The 23,300-nt window shown below is 38.5% G+C and overlaps 3 protein-coding genes across 7 annotated transcripts; 2 read left to right on the top strand and 1 right to left on the bottom strand.

Moving 5' to 3' along the window:
• Nucleotides 1-280: 280 nt before the first annotated feature.
• On the top strand, nt 281-3,385 carry Tim23 (translocase of inner mitochondrial membrane 23). Of its 4 annotated transcripts, none has more exons than XM_043417307.1 (5): nt 281-470; nt 1,231-1,480; nt 1,708-1,877; nt 2,451-2,568; nt 3,152-3,385. In XM_043417307.1, the coding sequence occupies exons 1-5, from the start codon at nt 392-394 to the stop codon at nt 3,159-3,161; spliced, it is 627 nt and encodes a 208-aa protein (XP_043273242.1). In that variant the 5' UTR covers nt 281-391; the 3' UTR covers nt 3,162-3,385. The 4 variants fall into 4 exon arrangements, with proteins under 4 accessions (XP_043273242.1, XP_043273244.1, XP_043273243.1 ...); XM_043417309.1 differs by having other exon boundaries at nt 282-470; nt 2,451-2,576; XM_043417310.1 differs by lacking the exon at nt 281-470 and adding an exon at nt 917-1,069.
• LOC122409607 (uncharacterized) lies at nt 3,152-7,008 on the top strand. The gene is made up of 4 exons (XM_043417301.1): nt 3,152-3,292; nt 3,410-4,837; nt 5,726-5,933; nt 6,244-7,008. Exons 2-4 carry the CDS (start codon nt 4,494-4,496, stop codon nt 6,475-6,477), a joined length of 786 nt encoding a protein of 261 aa, XP_043273236.1. The 5' UTR covers nt 3,152-3,292; nt 3,410-4,493; the 3' UTR covers nt 6,478-7,008.
• On the bottom strand, nt 6,522-23,266 carry Nak (Numb-associated kinase). Of its 2 annotated transcripts, none has more exons than XM_043417276.1 (13): nt 22,902-23,266; nt 22,012-22,127; nt 21,560-21,693; nt 21,311-21,422; nt 20,991-21,194; nt 20,720-20,823; nt 20,486-20,618; nt 19,713-20,313; nt 19,166-19,520; nt 18,562-18,691; nt 17,372-17,621; nt 17,204-17,248; nt 6,522-12,155 (listed from the first exon to the last, which is right to left on the bottom strand). In XM_043417276.1, exons 1-13 carry the CDS (start codon nt 23,014-23,016, stop codon nt 10,120-10,122), a joined length of 4,335 nt encoding a protein of 1,444 aa, XP_043273211.1. In that variant the 5' UTR covers nt 23,017-23,266; the 3' UTR covers nt 6,522-10,119. The 2 variants fall into 2 exon arrangements, with proteins under 2 accessions (XP_043273211.1, XP_043273210.1); XM_043417275.1 differs by having other exon boundaries at nt 18,553-18,691; nt 22,902-23,265.
• Between the last annotated feature and the right edge of the window lie 34 nt (nt 23,267-23,300).

Below are 23,300 nucleotides of genomic sequence, written 5' to 3'. Positions count from 1 at the left end.
GTGCTGCTGTTTGTGTGCGCCCCGTTCTTTGACATATATAGGATGACATTTAGGGCAAATCTGCAACAAATAATTATTAGCCGAGCGTAGCTGCTCTCACTGATTGGTTTAATACAGGAGTCCGTTCGACCCATGCCATCAATCCCATGGTTTTGAGAAGAAGAAGAGAAAACCCACAAAAAACAAATATTTCTAGATATTTAGTAGGGAATTTTTTCCATCATTCCTTCTTTTCTTCTCCGCGAGTAGCCAACTTCAGTTAGTCTTCACGATTTTTTGGTGGCACTGAGCAGAGTGTAATAGTGTATCATTGGGGACATTGGGCCAGGGGGAAAGAAGCAAAAGATCACATTGCTTAGCCCGTAGCATTAGCTTAATAAAATTGACAAAAATGTTAGACCTTCGTGAGGATAATACGAACAGTGCCTCTACTTATTCGAGGCGACAAAATGACGAAATCAATATTCCAGGTAAAATTCCCTACAATAATCTTTAAAAAAACTTTTTCATTTAAGCTCTATATTCCAACCTCTACAAAGTATATCGAACACGTTCCTCGTGAAATCCTACTTGCGATGACGAAATTTCGGCAATTATTATTATGTAATTGATCCGATGAATAACATTAATTATTAAAAATATTTAATTATTGAAAAAACACTACTTCGACTCGTGGTCAGTGCTCTAAGTTCGTGTCGATTATCGAATGATCGGTGACGAATTGTAACCTCAAGGAGAGATTTTTGAGAAATCGATATTCAAATGATGAATTTGTATCATCAATGGAACCAAAATCATGAAAAACCCGTATATCATTATAATACTCAGCTGTATGATTTTCCAATCAATCAATTGAAATGTATTGTTAAAGAAACAAAACACAATTGTTAAAAAAAAAAAAAGTTCTCAAACTGTCCCTTTGAGTTGTGACATTCTAAAACCTCAAAATTCAATATGCAATGACATTGTGTATTAAAAATTGTCATAATTTATGAAATGAATACCTCGAATTTTGATGGGAATGGAAAATTGCTGGACGAAAATTATTCTGATATTTTATATCCCCCAGGTAATTTGTTCATTGATCTGCAAAATATCTGTTATTAACTTTTTGTGTTTGAGTTTCAGACTTGCACAAAAAATTTTCCTCATCTAGACATCTATAAGATGAGGAATATTTGAACTGGTCATTCAATTGGTATAAATTATATTATCATGGTTTCTTTACAGTAACTTCACAGCATGGAACAGCAGCACTCAGTCCGTATCTAAATTTCGATCCTTCGTACTTGCCAACCAGTCAACCCGAATTCATTTTTCCTGAAGGAGCAGTTAAACAGAGAGGTCGTTTTGAGCTGGCTTTCAGTCAAATTGGTGCTGCTTGTATACTCGGAGCAGGCTTTGGCGGAGCTACAGGTTTTTATAGAGGTCTCAAAGCCACCACATTGGCTGGTCAATCTGGAAAACTTAGAAGAACTCAGTAAGTTGTTTGAAAATTATTTGGATTCGAGTTGAATGTTACAGAAATTTATAGATATTTTTTTTATCTATATCAAAATAACTATAATTTCAAAGAGAAATCTTACAACAGACCTGACAAATGCTAATCAGTTCAACATTTTTAACATGATTCTATAAAAACCATGAATTTTTATTGTTATTATTCAATATTCGTGCATAGGTTTTCACAATCTTCTCGTGTTGCAGATTACTTAATCATGTAATGAAGCATGGATCTTCATTAGCGAATACTCTTGGTGTTGTGTCTGTAATGTATAGTGGTTTTGGTGTTTTACTTTCCTGGGCCAGAGGTACTGATGACTCGCTCAATACAGTAGCAGCTGCAACTGCAACCGGTATGCTCTTCAAATCAACTGGTTAGTATGAGTTTTCATTTTTTACTTTGAATCTATTGAAGAGAATATTTGTTTACTCTCATTTTTGAAAAATTGCTGAGAAAATATAATTTTGAAAAATTTTATTGACTGAAACTTAGTGCAACTATTTAACATGGTCAGAGAAAAAATTTTTGGATAAAATTTCCCATTTAGTCATGTAATAATAGCTACGAAGGTAATAAAAAAAATACCTTCTATAACACTGAATCTTTGAAAATCTATCCTTTCTTGACACATGGTTATTCCAATCCAAACGTATCTTATGGCTTCACTATTTAAACATTTTATTATTCTTCGTCCTTGCGGTACCCAAATTCAAGAGTGTTGACGAAACTTCAAAGAGTTTCCTACATTCTCAATTTTGTAAATTTTCTCCAACTACATCTTTGAAGCTGAATGATTAAATTCCTAGTTTTTTTTTCTCTAAGAGGTTCAAAAATTGTATTTGTTTTTCTTTCAATTATTGTACTAAAAAAATTCTCTGTATCTTGTTGTTCTGTGATTTTTACTAAGATGAAATTGAAAGAGAAATATTGTATTTTTTTGTTGCAGCGGGATTACACAGATGTGCCATGGGCGGTGGAATCGGCTTAGGAATCGCATCACTTTACTGTCTTTGGAATAGTCGAGAAGCACTTTCTCAATTGAGGCATCACAGCATGAATCCGGCGTAAGACCGTGTGTACCAGAGCAGCATCCCTAAGCCAAAACATACCCCAGTACCTTCGATAAATCCCTGTACCAACATAACCTATCGCATTACCAAAATTACAACTTATTCATGCACAAAAATTGATGAGCAGCTTCAAGTATTTCGGCTGATTGTTTAGTGTCGGAAAAAAACGCGGTGTTTTTAATATTTTCTAGATGGTATACGAAGAAAATGTTTTCTATTAAAAAATGATAACGGTTAGCACTAAAGTTTATTGAAAAATTGAATTCTATAATAATCATTGATAATTTGACATCGAAAACTTTTCTTCAATTTGTGGGCTGCATAATTTTGTGTTACTAAAGTGAAGTTTTCATCGTTATACGCAGACTTTCCGGTCAAATGTACTACTAGATTAGAAATAAATAACACCTATCAACGATTCATTTCGTTTTCGGTTCATCACCCATATATTAATTAAAAAGAAAAGAAAAAAAAAACAAAAAACAAAGTTAAAAAGAAATAATCAACGAGGCAAATTCTATTCAGGAATTCGCTCAACCGAGCAGTAAAATAGTGACAAATTTGTGTTATATTGCAGATCCAAGTGACAAATTCGAAACGAGATCTCATCCGGGATTGCGACGATCATTCACAAGTTTGTAAATAGTAACGGCATAATTCTCAAATCGCAAGAAAATACGTTGAAAAGATGGATACGTACGATGTATTACATTAATTGGTAAATAGTAAATGATGATGGCCGAGAGAAAAAGGAAAACTAATAACAATTGAGTCGAGCTCTCTACGACAATAGATGACATTACTTATTTTATTTGTTTTGTTTGTTTCCTCCCAGATCTCCCGTCGTTCGGATGCGTAGCCGAAGGTGAAAACGTTCGTGTGTTACAATCTTATCTATTTGTATCTCCTTGGAAACATATCGACTCGTATCGGGAACGCTGATAACTTGATAAAATCTCGCCTTATCTCTCGACGCGAGAATAAAAATGCGTACGTTACTTTTGACTGGTACAACGAATTTTCTGAAATGTGTTATGCAGCTAGCTCGAAAGGTAGCACAAGAATCGGAAGGAGAGAGGAATTCACCGTGGATCGAAGCTTCACGATTTCTCGTGGCAGCTTCGTTTGTCCCGGTCGTTCGGCTAATATTTGAACTTTGTCCGACGCAATTAACACTTTTCCTCGTCGCAAAAAGGACAAAAATACTTGAGCGGTGACACTGTCGAGAAGAAAATTTGTCACTAAGAATTCATACGTCGAAAGTTGACTCACGCTCCGATAATCGCGCGCCTTCCTATAATCCGTGTCGCATTAATTTCAATGCTTCGTCTCATTAGTAAGATCGGCGCTATTGTTCTCACAGCGTGAAGCGACATGGAAGTTGAATAAAAATTAAAATTCGATAAAAACGTGGTAAAGAAGGAAAAAAGTGACGAAACACGGAATCTAAACGGTCCTGGCTGCGACGGACGTATCGCAGCTTTTGCGATTGAACCTGTGACTCTCTAGGCCACCTATTTATAAGTACAATATTTGTTTATCGAAGAAATTTATGAGTTTTCGCTCGCGTATGAACGATCTACGGGCTCTCTCTCTCGTGGACCTTCGAGTTTGAGAGCTACATCGAATCGTAACGGTCGAGTGAAGATTAAAAAAAAAAGAAATTGCTTCGTCAGTCTCAACGTTCTTGTTCGTGAAAAACGTTTTTCGATAATTATTATTCGGAAATGAAGGGTCGACGAGTCGAATGGATTCTTCGTGGAGAAAATATCTGAGATTTTGCTCGTGTCATCACTCGTAAATGTTTCGCAAAAAGGATAATCAAAATCTTCGAACTAGCAGAGCAAGGATTTTTCAATGAAATATTTCTCGTCGAATGGTATGCCACTGAATATTGGAATTTTGTGAATAATTATTTTATGATGGACGGAAAACAGGCGGAAAAGGTATTGTCAATATTGTATTCGTCTGCTGTCATTTTATCAACGGTCTCGGTCGCATCGTTGCTCATCGCGTGGCAACATTGGGCCTGGACACTCGATTCGTGCATCGACGTTTATTGCGAATGCATCCTTTACGGAGTCAACACCTTCAGCACATTTATGGGCGGAGATGTTAAACTCTGCCATTTTGGTACTTACGGCCTTGCACCTATCATACTTGTGGGCTTGATTTTGGCTTCTTATCACGGTTACAGAACTTGCATCGATCGAAGTCTCGACAGACCTCGACGCGTTTCCCGAACCACGGCCTATTGTAGTAGGTATGACATTTTGTTCGAACTAACGAATTTTTGATAGCCTGCTGCCTGGTTGAGCAATTGGTATTTATTAATTATTGTTTGTTCACTCGCATTAAGGCACGACGAATTTTATCGAATTGTCGTAGATTTTTCAAAAATTCTTTGTACAAGCATATTTTTTTTTAAGCACCGAAAAATTACACAAACGTCACCATCTTTAAGGGTTTTTTCTTTATTTTAATCTCCCAAGAATCGGCTTAATTTTTCTCTCCCGATTGTGTCTGTTGTTACACAAGCCAATCTACGTTGATCTACGATAATTCGTTTGGAAAGATCCTTTTGAAAAGGGCACTTAAGGGGCTGCTCTGATTAGAATTTTCAAAAAATCGATCTTTTTTTATCGCATTTTTCAAAAGTATGCATATTTCATTGTCCCAAAATTTTGTAAAGATGTGAGCAATCCAAGTGTTTATTATTATTATTATTATTATTATTATTACAAAAAACGATGAAAAAAACGTGCTTTTTCATAGTTTTTGGAAAAATGGCCGGTATTTTGCCATTTTTATATTTTTTTCATCTTTTTTTTGGACCTGTATCCTCCTCCGTTATTCTGTATGAAAACTGAGTAAAAAAATAAAAAAAAACGTTTTTGTGTACTTGTAATTTATAGCGGTCAAAAAAATTCGTGAAAATAGTTTTTTTTTTCTGCCAGTCTAATCAGGGTAGACCCCTCAAAGAATGGAAGAATATTTTTCCATTTCGGAACGGATTTTGTAATGAGAAGAGTGCCGGGGAAGCTCGGGCGAAGCGAAATGCTGCCCAGAAAGTGAATTTTTTTAGTCGCAAAGTTGTAAATTTGATTGTTCGGTGAACTAGCATAAAATGTATAAATCTGATCGGTTCCAGAAATAGCATCGACGGGACAGTCGTTATAGTAACCTCCAAGGCAAGGACTCCCTGCAAGCAATGGATGCCAGCAGCATTTTTAGCTGCCCTACTCTCCTGCTTGTCCTTAACACATGCAGTGATTCTGACCGATGGATATTATAGGACTTGCGATCAGTACAGAAGAAATCTTATTCAGATTCTTGGGTCGAGGGGTCGAGAAGTTCAGGTGAATAAAGCTCCATTGAAAAGTTTGCAATGCTAAAGTTAAAAGTTTTTTTTTTTTAATTCAATTTATTTGACATATAATAATAAAAAAAAAAAAAACAAACAAAAATGTTTGAATCGAAAATGTCGATGAGCAAGAAACGATCCTCTTTTGGAGTATCCTTCGCAAGGAAAATCCGAAAAATAATGTTCGAGCTTAAAAAATTCTGGTACAATGACCGTGAAACATTAAAAAATCCACAATTAATCGAATCGATTTTCGTTCCGAAATGAAAAATACTAAAGACGTATCTCCGCACGATTTCTTTCAGGTAATTCATAACCGCCTGAGTTGCGGTGCGATTTTCGACTTTATGGATTATCTTCATCCGGATACGAACAACTGGATTCGCGGAGACGAGATAAACACAGGTGTTTCGTTGCAGTTAGCCATAGTGACGAGTTGGCTGAATTTCACAACGCTTACGATCATTTGCATAATAAATTTGATAATGGCACGAAAGAGGCATAAAAGTTTAGGCGAAAAGTGGTGCTGCTGCTTCTGACAGGAAGACTGGTTAATAAATAAAGAGTCTGATCGATGCACACATTTCTAATTGAATCACAGTACAATACGATTTTATTTCAGCGCACTTCGCTGCTCTCTTTCTTTCTCCCTTTCATTTCTTTTCGTTTTTTTACAATTTAACGATAAAGTACACTTCGTTAACATCCTCGTTCGTTAATGAACAAAGCACGTTGCAACTTAACATACATGAGCGAAGTTCGTTAGAAAAAATAATTCACAGAAATAGACTCTCCGAGGGGAGAGCGCTTCATTTTTTTGTATTTTGTTATTTTACTTAAGTTTCACAATAATTATTTTATTTTATACGAATATATTAATTTCTCTCTGTTCTGCTTTGTCTTTCTCATCTCATCTTTTCTTCTTCTTATTCTTTTATCCTCATTTTTTATTCTTCTCGTAATTAATACCGTGCTATGTATAATATGTATAATTGTTATAAATCTCCAAGAATAATTACGATCGCAAATCCCATTCGTTTACGAATAGACTGTTCAACAACAAAATACAATGTAACAACTATCATTTTTGTGTTTTTTTTTTTTCGTTTTCTTTTGTTTTTGTTTTTTTTTTTTAAATCTTGTATACATATATTATAAATAGAGGAGGGTTTACCGAAAAATTCGAGACGACGTTTGTCTCTCGAAAGCCTATGAAAAAATAATGATACGCAGACGGCTTCAATTACCGAAAATACTTGTGTCACTTGTTTCCTTTCTTTCGGATATTCCATTATTTTCCTTCTTTTTTTTTTTCGTTACCAAAAAATGCAATCATGTCTTATCTACAAATATTTGAATACAGAAGGAAAGTACTCGGAGTAAACGAGGTAAATAATAGTGGAAATGCTCGCAGCTGGCAAATAAGGAGGTGGAAAATTTGGTTGAAAAAAGAAAAGGTAAAATGGTTGCGGGCAATATTCCGTCAAGGCGGCAAAAGGACGGTGCGACGAGGGGAAATGTCACTACTGTTTTTGTATCCGAATTCGTGGATGGGGGGGGGGTCTGCGAAAAAAATAAAAAATGAAAAGAGAAAAAAATACTTCTTCTGTAGTACGGAATTGTTATTTTTTTTTTTTTTTTGGAAATACTGTGTTATGTCTGGTTCGAGGCAGTGTGAAGAAAACGACGAATTAGAAAGAATCATAGAAATATACTTGAAAGAGGCGAGAGGGGCTGGATGAAAACCGACGCGAAATTTAGCACGCTGACAACGAGAGGCAATAAATATTTTATCATTTTCACGAAGGAATGTACGAAGGACTTTACACGACGAGCGACGTGATGCAATAAGCTGCACCATTCTTTTCTTTTTTTGGTTGTATAAATTGACAGTTTTCATCTGAAATTCGCGGGCTTTGTAGAGAAAAGAGTCGCAGCTAGAAAAATTACAATGACGAATCGAGCTCGCACGAGATACATTTTTGTACACGCCACGCCGAATTCTGCACGAATCAATACATTCTTTTCCTCGTCGAATTTTCTATCAAACAAATATATACCTCGATATACGCATTTATAAATACACACATGCACACCCGCACACATTTACATATAGCCACGTACTCGCGTATATACGACTGACAAGGAACGACTCCGGTCCGAGAAAAAGGGAAGTTTTGCATCGTACTCTACATCAAAGGTACGGAAATTCAATGAATTCCTTTCGATCGGACGTCTTAACGAACAATCGCGCATTTCGCAATTCACGTATTCTCGGAATGACAAACAACATCCAGACTACAAGTATTCGAGCGCTGTTGTATAATTAATAAAGGTAAAGGCACCTATAAATATACGAATATAAACTAGATTTTGTATAATCGTGGCTGCTCTGGATTTCTCATCATGCGCGCACACAAAAATCCCCATTTACTTTTGGACTCTTGCAATATTGTCTTAAATGTAAACTAACGATTTTCACTTGTTTCTCGAGACATTCGTATCTCAGAGGCGCAGTTCAATGTCAAATCATTCTCATTGAGATTGAATGAAGTATTTTTTAGTTTTCAAGAGATCCTACTTTTCACGACGTCGAGCTGCACAATTGCTCGTAACGCGGGCCAAATATCCTTCCATCTAATCCCTAAGGCCTCGTTTATACTCAATGATTAATCGTTTAATTTGATTTCAACTTGCTCTGTTGCTCTGCTGCTACTGCTCTTGACTGCTGCCTCACGAATAACAACGTCGAAATGTTCTTCTCGCACATTTTCGCCAGTCTCAATACTAACTACACGATTATTTCGCTGCTCATGAGATCTGAGAGTGTCCAAATCATCTTATTTATTTACACATGAATTCTCGTTTTTTTCTTTCCCCCTTTTTACATATAATATTTTATCGAAACCACGTAACACCGGTTAGGCATACTCCATGGACTGTTTTTTTACAAGATCAGTCTTGTGTGTGAAAAGGCATTTGTAAAGAGAAATAGCAAATGATCGTTTCGTAAGGGTTCTCTGTACTCGTCAACTGCGCCTCTGTTCGAGTCCTCGCTTCGAGCCTTTTGTCTCATCGTCCACGGCGCATCGACGCGTCTCTTCGTTTTTTCTCATCATTTTTCTCCATTCGAGCAATAAATGCGATCGCGAATGTTCGGTTAAAGTACCTTAAAAAAGCGTTCAACTATCTCGTATGTGTCCTTCGGTAACGTCGATCACATCCGCACACTCGTCAATTTTATTATACGTCCAGCTCTATATATAACCGCCTAACTATTGTACATTTACGACTAATAGAAGTTCAACGAATCTACTATTGTATATAAACTCGATGAAAACGCGTAGCTGCAAAAATAGATGCGTGTGCTTTTCTCTTCACTGTTTCTCGTCTCATCCTCCCCTTTCTCTCCTCCATACGTTTTCAAACGCCTCCTTACTTTTGTCTTTTTTGGTATTAAGCTGCCAAGTTGAAAAAAACCTGGTGTAAATTGCTCATCTTATTTCCTCGTCTTATTACGTACTACTATTTTATCGCAAACATCTCGCCCGTTCGTAAATCATAACGGAGTTTTTATAAAACGATGAAAAACCGAATCGAAGGTTTTTCAATGAAATTTTGTGAAGAACATTGGTATGATCCGGAAATGGATCGTGTGCCTTCGCGAGACTCGCAGGGACGTGCGATTGCTCCGCTTATTTCTTCATCGATAGCAATAGACGAGGAAAGTACAGGCAAAAAAGGGGGGGAAAAATAGTGGGAATGTGAAAGCACAACTGAGGAAATGGCCAACTCGCTCCATTAATTTCTACGAAGCTCTGCGTCGAGCGGAAAATGAAAATGGTGATTTTAAGAACGAGCACTCGGGAGGGAAGCTTCTCGATGAATGGAAACCGCGGCAAATGCTTTTGCCGACACTATATCACGCGGGCTTGCGCCGTCCGGAACAGAGCGACAACTCTGCTCGTCAAAATAGTCGTTTCGTCAAATACGTAATAATACAAGATTGTTCGAACGAGTGGCTCTTGAATTTGATTGGAAGTCGATGTACGAAGCGAAGCACCGACGCGAATATATGGAAAGAGAGAGAGGATGACGCGGCCAGTTGGAGAATCTCATCGAGGGATTTGACTTATCGAAAGAGCCTCGTATTAGCTGCTGCTTCGTCCGCTCTCAGGGTTTCAGGTGAACGGGTTGCTCCTTCTTTTCAAAGAGCCGAAACGCTTTTCGGGCTCTCGTATGACCTCGAACGGTGCGACGCGACTGGCGTTGGAGCCTTCCTCGTTGTCGTCGCTCGGAAAATCTTCGAAGCTCATGTTGCTGAAGCCAGCTGTCGCGGCCGCGGTTTTCTTGCCCTTCGGCGTTTTTTTGTAAGGTACGCTTTTCGATTTGTGTGGAGTTTTGACATTCGAAATGCTGTCACATTGATTCTCGTTTATGAGATGGTACTTGGATTTGTCGGATTTGGATTTGTCCCTTTTGTGTTTGGGCGAGTCGTCGGTCGCGACCAGCGGCTCCGGTGACATCGGAGAAAGCACGTCTGGCAATGGCTCACCAACCGACACGCTGTTGGTCGCTTGAACGGTTATCCGAGCGGTGTGCTGATTCGCTTGGAGGGCGTAGATCGACTGTACGGTGGGCGGGAGTTGCGCGGCATGGGAGGACTGAGCGCTGCTCGATAGGATCGTGTTGAGTGCACCCTCGACGAAAGAGGGCGATTGCGAGAGCGGCAAAGAAGTTGGGCGTTGTTGATTGTTGATGGCGAGAGTGGCGAATTCCTCGAAGGGAATCGAGCCGAAGAGGTCTTTGGGGGACTGGAGATCCGTGACGGAGTCGACGTTGACGCTCGAAAATTTCGAGTTGGAGACTGTTGCACCAGGAGAAAGGGGGTCGTTCGATGGGCGATAAACTTGAGGAGGGATCTTGACGTATTCGGTGTCGTAAGAGGTCGATGGAACGCTCGAAACGGGCGGTGGCTTTGCCTCGAGGCTGGGAAAATTGTTCAACCGATTGAAGGGGTTGATGGGAGGATCGATGAATCCCGTGGAGCTGAAGGGCGACGATCCGAAGAGATCTTTCTGCTCGTTCACCGTTTTCGCCGTTTTCCCGACAATTGGAGTCCGACTCGAAGAGCCGGCTTGACTCGTTGCCACGTAGCTTATGTTCTCGTAATTATTCCGAGTATTTTCGTTGGTAAGAGCGAGAGCAGTCGGTGCCGCGGTCACGGTTGGCGGATCGAAGACCGGGCTCTCGGTTATGTCGACCAAATTGCCGGAGACGACGGGCGAGCTCGACAGGGGCGTGACGAGGCTCGCGCTGGGCGACGAGCAACCGATATTCCCGGGTCCGCCGGCCCGCGGGATGCTGTCTCGACTCTCGCTGCTCTTGCGGGAACCGGTGGCTCGGAGGAAGGGAGCAAGCGCGAAAACATCCTCTTCCGGTTTGAAAAAACCGTTTTTCATAATCGTCGATTTTCCGTCGTTCTCTTCCGACGAGCTGTCGCCGTCGAAGATGAACGGTTTCACCGCGTATTGGTGCCCGACGAAAGGATCGCCGTGCGATTGTTCCGGTTTCGCTTCGGTGTCGAGCTCGTCGTCGAGGAGAAGCGGTTTTTCACCGTACTGGTGACCGACGACCGGGTCCGCGTCGATCGTCGGCAGGTGCCCTCGCTCCCGGTGGTGCTTCCTCGGCTTTCGTATCCTGTGATCCTCCTCGTGGGTTGCTACCGACTCACACTCCGCGTGGTACGCCGAACTCCCGCACGTTCTCACGCTCTCCGATATCGTCTCGTCGATCTTCTCGCGGCCGTCTTCCTCCTCCTGCTCCGCGGTGCACTCCTCGTCGTTCATCGCTTTCAAATCGCTCGCGGACCCTATCGAGTCCTCCGACTCGTAACCGACCGGTGGATTGCTCGGGTCCTGCGCGCTGTTCTCCCGCTTCCGCCTGCTCAACACGCCCTTCGCTCTCTTTCGCTTCTTCTTCATTCGGTCCTCGTTACGTTGGGCCATTTCCTTGTCGCTGTCGCTCGACAAGTCGTCCGCGTTGAACGCCAGCTTCTCGTACTTCGAACGGTCCTCAAGCGGCGCCCGCACGAACGGGGGTGACACGGGACTCGACTCCGTCAGCAGCGAAGCTTCTTCGCATGCACCCGAAGCCTCCGCCTCCTCGATCCATCCGTCTCCGATTGACAATTTACCGCGAATCTCCAACAGTTTACCTGAAAAGCAATTTCCATGTCAATATCTCTGTCGATAAAATACACGGGAAATCATTTTTTTACGACGAAATTCCCACTTTCCACATTTCTTACAACTTTACTGTAAATCCAACTGTCAGAATACAAGGGACGTGAGTGTGGGGGGGGGGGGGGGGGACGTTCATTTGCTCAAATTCTCTACCGAACAGCCTTCCCGTTATTGCGCAAGCACATTGAGTTATCGCCACGTGAAATGATTATTCACTTTTTTAATACAGAACCTGCGCGAACATCGGGATTAACATTTTTGACAGAAAAATTTTCTGCTTTCGAGAACAATCTCCGAATGTATTTAGCATTTTATCAAAATTTACGAAGAAGCCAATTATACTTACCCAAAAGCTTTATACGTATGGTTGTAATTATTATTACTAGTGCCTTAATATTACGAGCTACGTATTCGTGGAGCTTTCTACAGGTCGGAGTGCAAATATTTTCGCAAAAACATGGATTTTTTGAGATTTTCGAAGGGAGTGTAAACTTGGATGGAGCTTATTACAACGGTCAACTATTCTCAATCGTAACATTGTCGAGTGAAGTGACAGCAGATTGGAAAAACGTGCTTTTTTTCTTCACTCCTTATTTCCGTTTAACTATCGTACAAGTATATAAGAGTCGTTAAATTGGTTCCCAAGGCTTGAGGTTTTAGTGCGAAATAATTGCTCGTCATTTCAAAAGTGTCCCCTTCGAGCAATGCTCCAATCGTTTTCCGAAACTTCGAACGCGTTCGTCTCGAAACCGTATTAGATGACGAATTGTCACGAGAATTATTTAATCAATATTTCCAAGCGAGTTGTCGCAGCTGCGCAATATTCGCTTACAAATCGACCGATTTCGATCGATTGGTTATTCAGCTGTATAATTTTCATTCCACGAGCGAGCAATCACGATCGGTAACTCGAATATGAAAACTCAGTGAAAAGCCAGCGTTTTGACCTTTCACGAATTCCTTCCTCGCTTGCTCCTTTCATTTGCGACGACTCGGAATGAATCCTTGACGAAAAAAATCACTCCTCACTTTCCAGACATTTGTGCGCATAGTTTTTTAAATGTGGATCGTTAACGTACGATAATCCTGTAAAAACGAAGAATTACAATATTTTACAAAAAAAAAAAATTTTAAACAATGCCGCGCTTTTTTTTCACCCAAGTGCGTATGTAACCCCTGAATCCTGCAATTTGAATTACACCTAGAAAGAGAGGATTTTCTCTGATTAGGTCTGCCACAGACAGTGCACTCGGATAGCAGGTGCAATATGTATTACAAAAAGACCGTTACACAAGGAAGAAAAAACAAGAAAAATAAGCTCGTTGAATGCATGAGATAATTGGTCTATGCTGATACGAAAAAAAAAAACAAACATACGAACAGAGATGTGTAGAAGATCTAAAGAAGGAATAATTGATCATTAATGTTAGTAGCTCTGCCACCATTTTGTCTGGAACAGTCCTAATCAGATTTCGGGTAGCGGGAAACGTTTGTGCAAAAACGCAGTAATGCCCTTGAACCGTTAACAGCAAAGTAGGAAGCATTTCGTAATTAAATTTAAATCTTCATTGTCATTACTATTATTATTATTATTAAGAACGAATGATCAAGGGATCGCTGCGTTCTGTACGAGTCGTGATTTGAAAGAAGATAACTCCGTAGGCTAATTTACATGTTTATTGCTGCAGAATAATAAATCGGTATACAGCGTCAAAGAAAAATGTTTGAAAGAAGAAACAAGAATAATAGTAATACATCATAGTTCGGTCTACGATGAATATCATGTTACTCGGAACATTTTCGCGACAGTGTCCTTATTCGCTAGATTCGATGAATGACGTTGAAAAACCGAAAGTGCGTGTTCGTAAGACGAAATAAATGAGAGAGAGAGAGAGAGAGAGAGAAAAAAAAACAAGAGCAGAAAGAGTGAACAGAAAAAAACGAAACAATCGAGATCTGAGTCTTGTTGTTACGATGTACGTGATCACTGTCAACGGTTTACAACACACGATGATGAAAGGGCCGAGTTTTTCAATGCGACACCGAAAGATTACAATACAGTGTTGCGGAGTATTTCATTATATATTTATTATCATTTTGTTGATTTTAGTCAGAAATGCGTGACGAGGCGATTCGAGAAATCGCTTTTCCAAAACTCATTAGGATGTTCCAGACAATTGTATACGCAACATAAAAAGTTGTTGAAGCCGCAGTTGCTTTTTTCACCTTTATCGCAATAGAATTTTTCATCGTTGCTCATTTTCGACGATGCTCGAAAGGAATTAACACTCGGGCATGTGAGAAATGTACGAGGGATTTTAGTTTTGGTTGTTGCTCACACGGATTGGAAAGGTGATCGACTGAAGACTCGTCTTTGGTTCTTCGCTCTGTCAATAACTCTCGAATTTATCGCAATACATTATTTTTACTTGAATTTACAATGCAATTTAAATTTCCATCTGTTTTGCATCTGATTACAAAAATTAATATGGCACCAAGTAATTTTGGCCCCTACGCGTTTCAGAATGAAAAGCTAACAGAATCGGATTTTCCTAAGATAAAAAACCTTTCGAAAATCATTCAAGAGCCAGAAACCCAAGTGCGTTCCTTCAATCTTTTTAGACACTTTTACTAAGCGAAGAAACGACGGGTTCAATGATCTTCGACTTCGAGTGAAAGGAGATTACTCCCTTAAAACACCACGGAGGGGGAGGGATGCCTTGTTGAAAAACAAAATAACATAGGAATTATGCTCTCCCATAAAACTTATGCGTGTATCTAGTGTTGAGGAATGTGCCAAGGATATTGAATAATGAAAAAGCTGAATAAGAATAATGCAACACGTGTGATGAGAGCGTTGTTATCCACAAGGAAAACGAAAAATCCCAAAGAAACTCATGCGACTCATGCCGTATGGCAATGTTCTCTGCTCACCGTACAGTTCAAATAAGTTTTTAACAGTCGAAAGAATAAAACTAAAGAGAAGGAATAAAAACAGTGCAGATGTAGCGCTTAGCTTGTATTTATATTGCCTCTCAAAGCATGTAAGTTTTCTTTTGCATACACATATATGAATATATTTTATTCATATATAAGTATGCGTTCATTTTTCCATAAGTCTTTTTCTATACATTTATAATATTGCGTGTATATGTCCGTTATAATTCTGCATTGCGAAAAGAAAGAGAGATCTGTACCGTGTCATTCGTAATATTTCATTCCTCATGTATCATTGGGTGATGTATTTTATTTTTGGTTTCCGAATCATTTTTTCATCACTTTTTGAAAACCTTCTTTTCGCTCCGCAGTTATTTCTTTCTTTTCTCCTTTCTTCTGCTTTTCTTTTTGCTTTTTCCTATACAATCGCCATCAATTATTTCATTATATATATCAACATCGTAATTGCGACTATGAGAAAAAGAGAGTGGGGCAAAAATATTTTCTGCGGAAAGATTATATCACATATCGTATATATATATATATATATGTGTGTGTGTATGTGTGTGTGTATATGTATATATATACATATGCAATTATACATTATTCATAATATTTATAATGCAATATTGTAATTGCCTTCGTTAGTCCGTCGTAATTTGATATTTTTTAAAATCTTTTGTTTTTCTTCTTCTCCTTCATCTCCTTTTTTACACGTCGGCACATTTATTTTTCAGAAAATATCTCAGATTCCAAATTCAAACATTGTTTCAAAAGCGATTGATTTTTTGAAGACACTCAATAATAAATAGCGCGATCGACTATTAGACACACATATTTTCTTCCATATTCGCGCACTGTAATTGGTCTCGAAGATTAACGATACACTAGAAATTCAATATTATCGTGTTGGCTGTTTTTTTTTTTTTTTTCGTTATTTTCTGGTTTACTTTTTTCATTTTTTTTCTTTCTTTCTTTAATTCTCGCATGTGTTTGATTTCGATGTTTAGATTCAAGTGATTGCCGCTCAAGGACTGATCCTTACGTTTTTTTTTTTTCGACGTACGGTATATTCTTTGCTTTTGCTTTAATCTCTAGGTAAAGACAAATAATTCGTAACAAATTGAGCACAATTATGGCCAAGTAAAATAAATTGAATTGAAAATATTATGGAAAAACAAATGGAAGACACTTTCACAGTTTTGTAATAATTATCGCTGTTACGATCGAGAGAGGTAGAAAATTGAATTTCTCGCTGGAGCCTCAATTTATGAGTTTACTTTGGAAAAATTCAACCGGATTTGACAGAGAAAATTGATTTTGCAACCCACCCAAGATCGGGTGTGAATATATTTTTGGGTTAAATCTTTTGAATTTATAGGCTAACTCGAAAAATTGTATTTTCATGTACATTATACATTTTATTTCGAAACTACGGACTAGATAATCTCTGCTGGGGCATAAAATTATTTATTCGAAGCTGATTTTGTTTGCAGCAACGAAATAACTATGACTACGTTAGAAACTACTGGGATATCTTTGGTTAATCGATCGAAAATTATAAACAAATTCATATTTTTACAAATAATTGATTGTATGGAAGAAAGTTAATGAATTTTGATCAAGAACTGGGCTTCGTTACAAAGTGCAAGTGATCGACAACGAAAAGAAAGTCAACGGCTGATCTTTTTCAACGTCACAATTGATTAGTCACATTGTTTTTAAATATATTTTTTAAGTTTTATGGTCATAATCTCTTTTCGAGGAACACGTCGTGCTCGCTTATCAAGCTTTTTGTTTCCATTATTTCTACTTTAATCGAAACTACTTTGAGAAGGGAATAAAATGGCCTCTATTATTTTTGACGAATCGGTAATTTGTTCGAGGCAGGCTTTCAATCTACCCAAAACACGCATTTACGTGTGCTACTCATGTTTTACAGGCAAATATATATATATATTTTTTTTTAAATTTTTTTGTTTGTTTGTTTGTTAAGCAACAAATCGATCGAGTTAGTAGAATTTTGAGGAAGTAGAAGAGGAAGGCCAAACAGTACGAATTAATTAAGGGTCTCATGCATTACCTCCAGCGATTGCGGCTGTCTTCGATCCCAGTTTATTTTTTTTCCCTGTTGAAAATAATTATCATCAATTTTTTAATGTTTGCACATATTCTCCGCTCTCATTGATCGTTCAATTTCTGGTAACTTTGGTTGCTTGCGATGAAAATTATAGTCGAAGTAAGAACTCACCGGGCAAACTGAACGGAGCACTTTCAAATGGATCCTCTGGCAATTCCGTGTAAGTCATTACCAAACTTTCGCGACTTTTGACGCCGCTGATACTGCTATTGCTACCCCTTCGAATTTTATCGAATTCCGCTCCGAATATGTGATCCTCCGTTAGCTGGTTGAAAGGTTGAGCATCCTCGAAAGGATTCCAAGTCGCAACATCCACGCTCAAAGATCTGCTTTCTGTTCCCGATACGCTAGAAAGCTCGCCCTAAATATTCGACACCAAGCACATGATAGTTTGTCGTTCTCACAAGTAATCGATAATTCACACAAGTACAATTGCAACACCGAAATTTCATTTTCATGGTAATCCTTCGATCGTCTTCGATCGAAGGCAACCTCCGATTAATTTATTTCCATTTCACGCATTAATTTGTTCGGTGTTGCATTCAAAACGTTCGATATTGGGTTGTTCTTAAATATCTGTTGAGTCTTGATACTACTATGTGCAGGAAGAAAAAACGAAATATAAGAAAATCAATATTACTAATCAAATCTACGCTATCGGCCATGAGATTCCAAACAAAGGTTCAAAGGAGTTCCGAGTCAATGTTTCATCCACTAGTCGATAGTTTTTCAGCAAAAAAAGTTTCCCACAGTGAATGGAATTTGTTTCATAAAATAAATAATTAAGCTCTATATTGAAAACAAATTTTTTAATAGGCCCATCTTCAAGTAGCTATCACTAGAGAACGGTTGATTCAAGGTATTTGCCTTTAACGACTTTTTTTGCATTTTTTTTTTCACGTGGTACAACGAAGAACAATGGTCTTTTTCAAAGTAGATTGCTGGCCGTATAAAAAGGAAAAATAATTCTAACAATAGCGAAACGAAGTCAAATACTTTCTTTCCAGAATGCTGTGTGTCAAATTTGTTCATGCTGACTACCGGCAAAAAGGCATGAAAAACTGTTTCCGAACTTTTTTGAACCTTTCGCCAGAAACGTGTGGTCGACGGTGCAGATATTTTTTTATTTTTTACAAAGAATTTTGAATATCGTTAGATGTGAAACATAATGAACAAAAAGATGGAGAAAAAAAACTAGAACGTATAAAAATATAAACACACAGTTTGAAGAATTTTTTTTCAATTTGGAAAAGATAAAGAAAATTAAAAAAATGCGTGCGTTAAGTACTTACAATACGTACGTGTGAGGCGCTGGCACCGATACCAGGCCTGATATCAACCGGAACCTCCGGAGGAGAGCTATCGCCCAAACGTGACTTGACTGATGCATCGTAAGGGGCTAAAAACTGCGATGTTTCATTCGCGAATACTCTGAAAATTCGTTGTTTTTACATTAGCAAAGATATGGATACTAAATTTCAACACAAGACAATATTACGATGCTCAGTAACTCTGACCGTACCCAGGATAAAAAATCGATACTTTCTTTGATAACGAGACTGTCATAAAATTATCAACATATTGTTTAAAGAAAATGAGACTTGAACCGGGACGGATTCGCCTTCAAGATGACATCGTTCTTTCACTTAAATCTTTGTAAATTACATGACACGAATATATTCGTTTGACAGTAACAGTAAAGTGCACGTAATTGAAAAAAAAAAACGAAAAATTTATACGAATAAAGTATCCATGCCACGATTTGCCATAATTTATTTACACAACTTTCTGAAAATCAACAGACGCGGTAGTGGCTTGACGTTAAATTCGGGATATGATAGATAGTCCATTGAAGTTAAAAGGTTTTTTTTGTGAAAATGATACATAAAATAAATAGAAACTCACTTGTTGAACGCGCTCGTATCACTGACGTTTCTCCTGTGTCTTGAGGGCGTTGTTGTCGTTGGGCTGTCAGGTGGTGAAGTATTAGCGCTTATATTTTGGCTAACACTCTCGGGTTTGCTGACGGGTTTAGGAAATACCGGTGGGGGCAGCGTAGGCGTCAGTTTGTTGGGCGCAGTGGGTGTACTCATTTTCGGAGGTAATTGAGGTGGTGCGAATTTCAAGGCTGGTCCACTGTTTGTCGGAGTAACTATGTTTTGTAAAACTTTGGTTGTACCTGGTTTGGGTGCGACCGGAGGTGGTATTTTTGCCGGGGGAGGCATCGCACGAGCATCTTCTTTGAACGGATCTGGATAGCCTGAAAGATTAGAAAATTGTGAAAACTTTTATCAAAATTCACGTTTTTATGTTTAAGCATAAAATTAAGTATTCGTGTTTAAGCATCTTAAGAGCGTTGCCGATAGCAGATTTGTTTTCAGTGGGATAACAATAATTAGTGTATGATCCTTCAACATAAGAACTCGGAAAGCAGCGTGATTTTCGGACTTACCCGAAGGTGGAAAAAGTGCTTCGAGATTATCGTCGCTGCCGGGAACAGTGGGAGTCGGTCTTGGCTCGTGTTGTCTGGATTCGAAATAATAGGCTCCTTTTTCCTGGACCGTGACAGGTGATTGTTGTGTGAGGGGTGATTGACTTACGAGAGGACTTTGAGACTGTCCAAAAGGAGAGTTTCCAGGTTGGGCGGGTGGATAATTGGCTGGTTGATTGGGCGAAGGCATATGAGGTTGAACTGGGGCAAAAGAGGATTGCATTGACAGTTGTAAGGGTGGTTGCGGATTTACGGGAATTGTTGAGACATTTTGTATATTTGGAACGATGTAAGGTTGCGAAGCTGTGGCGGGCGAATTGACTGGAACGTATGAATTGCTTGTATTTCCTTGGCCAGATATCTGAGAAACTATTTGTCCGCTCAAACTTATTGGGCCGGTTCCAACACCCTGACCCTTCGGTCGTTGTCTCGGAGTTACAGAAGTTCCTTCAACAACTGCGACCTGCGTTGGTTTCGCTATTTTCACTGAAGAAGATCTTTTTACGCTTTCGGATTCCATTGGGGCATTCGGCAAACTCTCCATTGTCGGCGTTGGAACTTTCTGCAATGAGACCATTGTTTTCTTATTATATTTGTATTTCTACAATTTTTTAAAAGCTCCCGATGGATTTGCTTTCATACTAATTGACGTTCGAATAAACAGACTTTGCACTTGATATTTTAATCGTAATCCGTTTTCTAACGAAGCTCGATAAAATTTGAATTGAACTTACATATAAATTCTGCACAGGACATTCGTTTCCTTGAATTAAAAAAGCTATAGTCGATACTTGGTAGATATCCGGTCTTAATTCTGGATCTGGCTCGAGCATGTATCGAATCAAGTTGTGAAGTGATTTGCTGTACCTAAAATTCAATGTAAATTTTCATTATTTCTTTCTCTTTTTTTGTTGTCAAGAGTAATCAATACGAAGTATCGCTCCCAGGTAGGAATTCAACTGACTCACCTCGAATTATCCGGAATGGCGAAATTACCAGATTGTATCGCAAGCGTACTCTCCCCAAAAGGTAGTGTGAAAAAGCACAACTTGTACAGTAAACAACCCAGCGCCTGTGAAATGTTAATGAGAAAATAGAAATTATAATGATCGTGACTATGAATAAAAATAATGGTACGTTTTTTCAAAATTTTCATCAAAGTAACGCAGCAATATTCGATTAATGAGTAACTACAGTGAACATGAATTGTAAATACCAATGAGAGTGCAATGCATTTACCCATATATCTGCCTTGGTCGTTATAGGCTTGCCGCAATACATGTCAACCATTTCTGGTGCTCTGTAGCTGAGAGTCGTATATTTTTTAATTTCTTCCTCAACAACGGATGCCCCTTGAACCGATGGATTCAGTACCTTGCCAGTAGCCGAACCGAAATCACATAAGACGTAATGTCCTGAATCAGCCAGTAAAATATTTTCCACCTGGGAAATAGGAAAGAAAATTATTTCGTTAAACGAAACGAATGGTTTGATTTTTCGACAAAAACACGTTCCAAGACTCAATGGTTTTGGGACCAAAGTGGCACCATTGAAATTACCTTAAGATCCCTGTGAACAATGGGAGTTTGACAATGATGCAAACGTGACACAGCCTCGCACACATCGCAAAATATTTGAAGCACTTCGGATTCACTGAAGCCCGTTTGTAACCTGTAAATGTTTACAAGGCTCAAGATTAATGAGAGTTGGGAGAAACAGAGGTTCAACTTTGTATCACTATTCATGTAATAATGTACACGAAACGAATAATAATTGGAGACCATTTATCATATTTATCATTTGCTCACCTATTATTCATCATCTGTAGAACTTGAGATTTGCAATAGGGCATGAGAAGAAGGAGTTCGTGAACTCCGCCTCCTGTGTGAGTAATACTACTGTCGACATATCCTATTATATTTTTATGCCCGTTCAAGTTGCTCTGTAAAACGTCATATGAAAATGTGAAACACAAAATAATAAATATCAGTAATTATCAATAAAAAATAGAATTTGCCCTTTGAGAACCTCAACAGAGACAGATATTTCTCAGGACTGTGCTTTTTTTTCATAAGTTTAATCCTGATTTTCTTTTAATTTTTTTTTGTATGGTTTACTTATCTACAAAAACATTTCATTAACAGTTCTATCGTAGATCAAATTTAAGGACACCCATCTTTCAAGGGGTATATTTACATTTACAAATACCAAAATCAAGGTTATAATGAGAAACAAAATGAAAAATTCACTTTCTACTCACTGCAATTTGTATTTCCCTTTTACAGACATTGAGATCATGTTCGTTGTTGACATACATACGTTTGAGGGCATATCGACCGACCGAAGATTTGACCAGAAATACTATAGCGAATCCTCCTAAAAGTACAACAAGACATTTAAAAATATGGAATACAACAAATATTCAACAACAAACATTACTGTCGTGAAAGAAAAGAATGAATAAAAATTATAACATCGCCGAGTAGTCGCATCGGTAAAGCACAACAGCTGATTGATATTTGATAGAAACACACAAGAATTATTATTCATCATGAATTCGAAATAATTAATAACTCGAAATAAAAATGTAGATTGAAAATACATAAATTATGTGTAATAAATACAAAAGGTAAAAATAATGACAAACACCAGAGTGTATCAATTTGTCACAATGTAATTAGTCTAAATACGCGGAGGAGCAAGGTCAGATGGAATTTTTTACTTAAAGCATGTAAATCATATATAGTGGTATTAGCAGAAGAAATCGTTAATTTCAGAAACAGCTGAATTTTCATAAATTAGTTGTTTCTGAAATGGTAACATTACACGGCGAATTCAGTAGGAGATAATTAGGAAAGTGTATAAGAGGTTGATCAACATTTGACAATGTGGGTCGGCGAGTAGAAGCAAGGGCGGAGGGGGGCGGAGGCGAGGACGTAGAGATCCAAGGAGCCCAAAGACCGTGAGACTGCGGAGTGGACAGCATACACGTATATCTGTATCGCTTATATGTCTACACATACCATTTTATTCTATACGTATACAATATATATATATATATATATATATATATATATATATATACATATATATATACATACGTAACGTCCATAGATATAGTTTTACACGGAGAATAAGAATAATATGTACCTTCGGCAAGAACCTCTTCTACGGTGACTGTATGTCGACCAACGACAAATACCTTGCCGATATAACTATTCGGCTCCTTCGAAGTGTTTTCGATTTTCGAAAAAAGCTTCTTCATGTTGGCACGTCGTCGTCCCGGGCCTTCCCGACACCGTACTGTCTTGACATAAGGCCCGTCTTGGCCGTTTATAACCGCACTATATTTGCGAACACTCCAAAGCTTGACAACGTACAACGCGATAATCCACCCCTCGGTCTTATTGGCTCATCGACCTACCGATTAATCACAACTTAACCAATAAACACAATTTTCAATCATTATTAACACTCGTCAACGTATATTTCACTGAGAGTCGACATTTTTCGGACTTTGATGGGGACAATATTGCGCTTGCGCTCAAC

This window comes from Venturia canescens, chromosome 4 (assembly GCF_019457755.1).
Source record: "Venturia canescens isolate UGA chromosome 4, ASM1945775v1, whole genome shotgun sequence".
Taxonomy (NCBI): domain Eukaryota; kingdom Metazoa; phylum Arthropoda; class Insecta; order Hymenoptera; family Ichneumonidae; genus Venturia; species Venturia canescens.
This window is presented reverse-complemented; position numbering and strand designations above follow the sequence as displayed.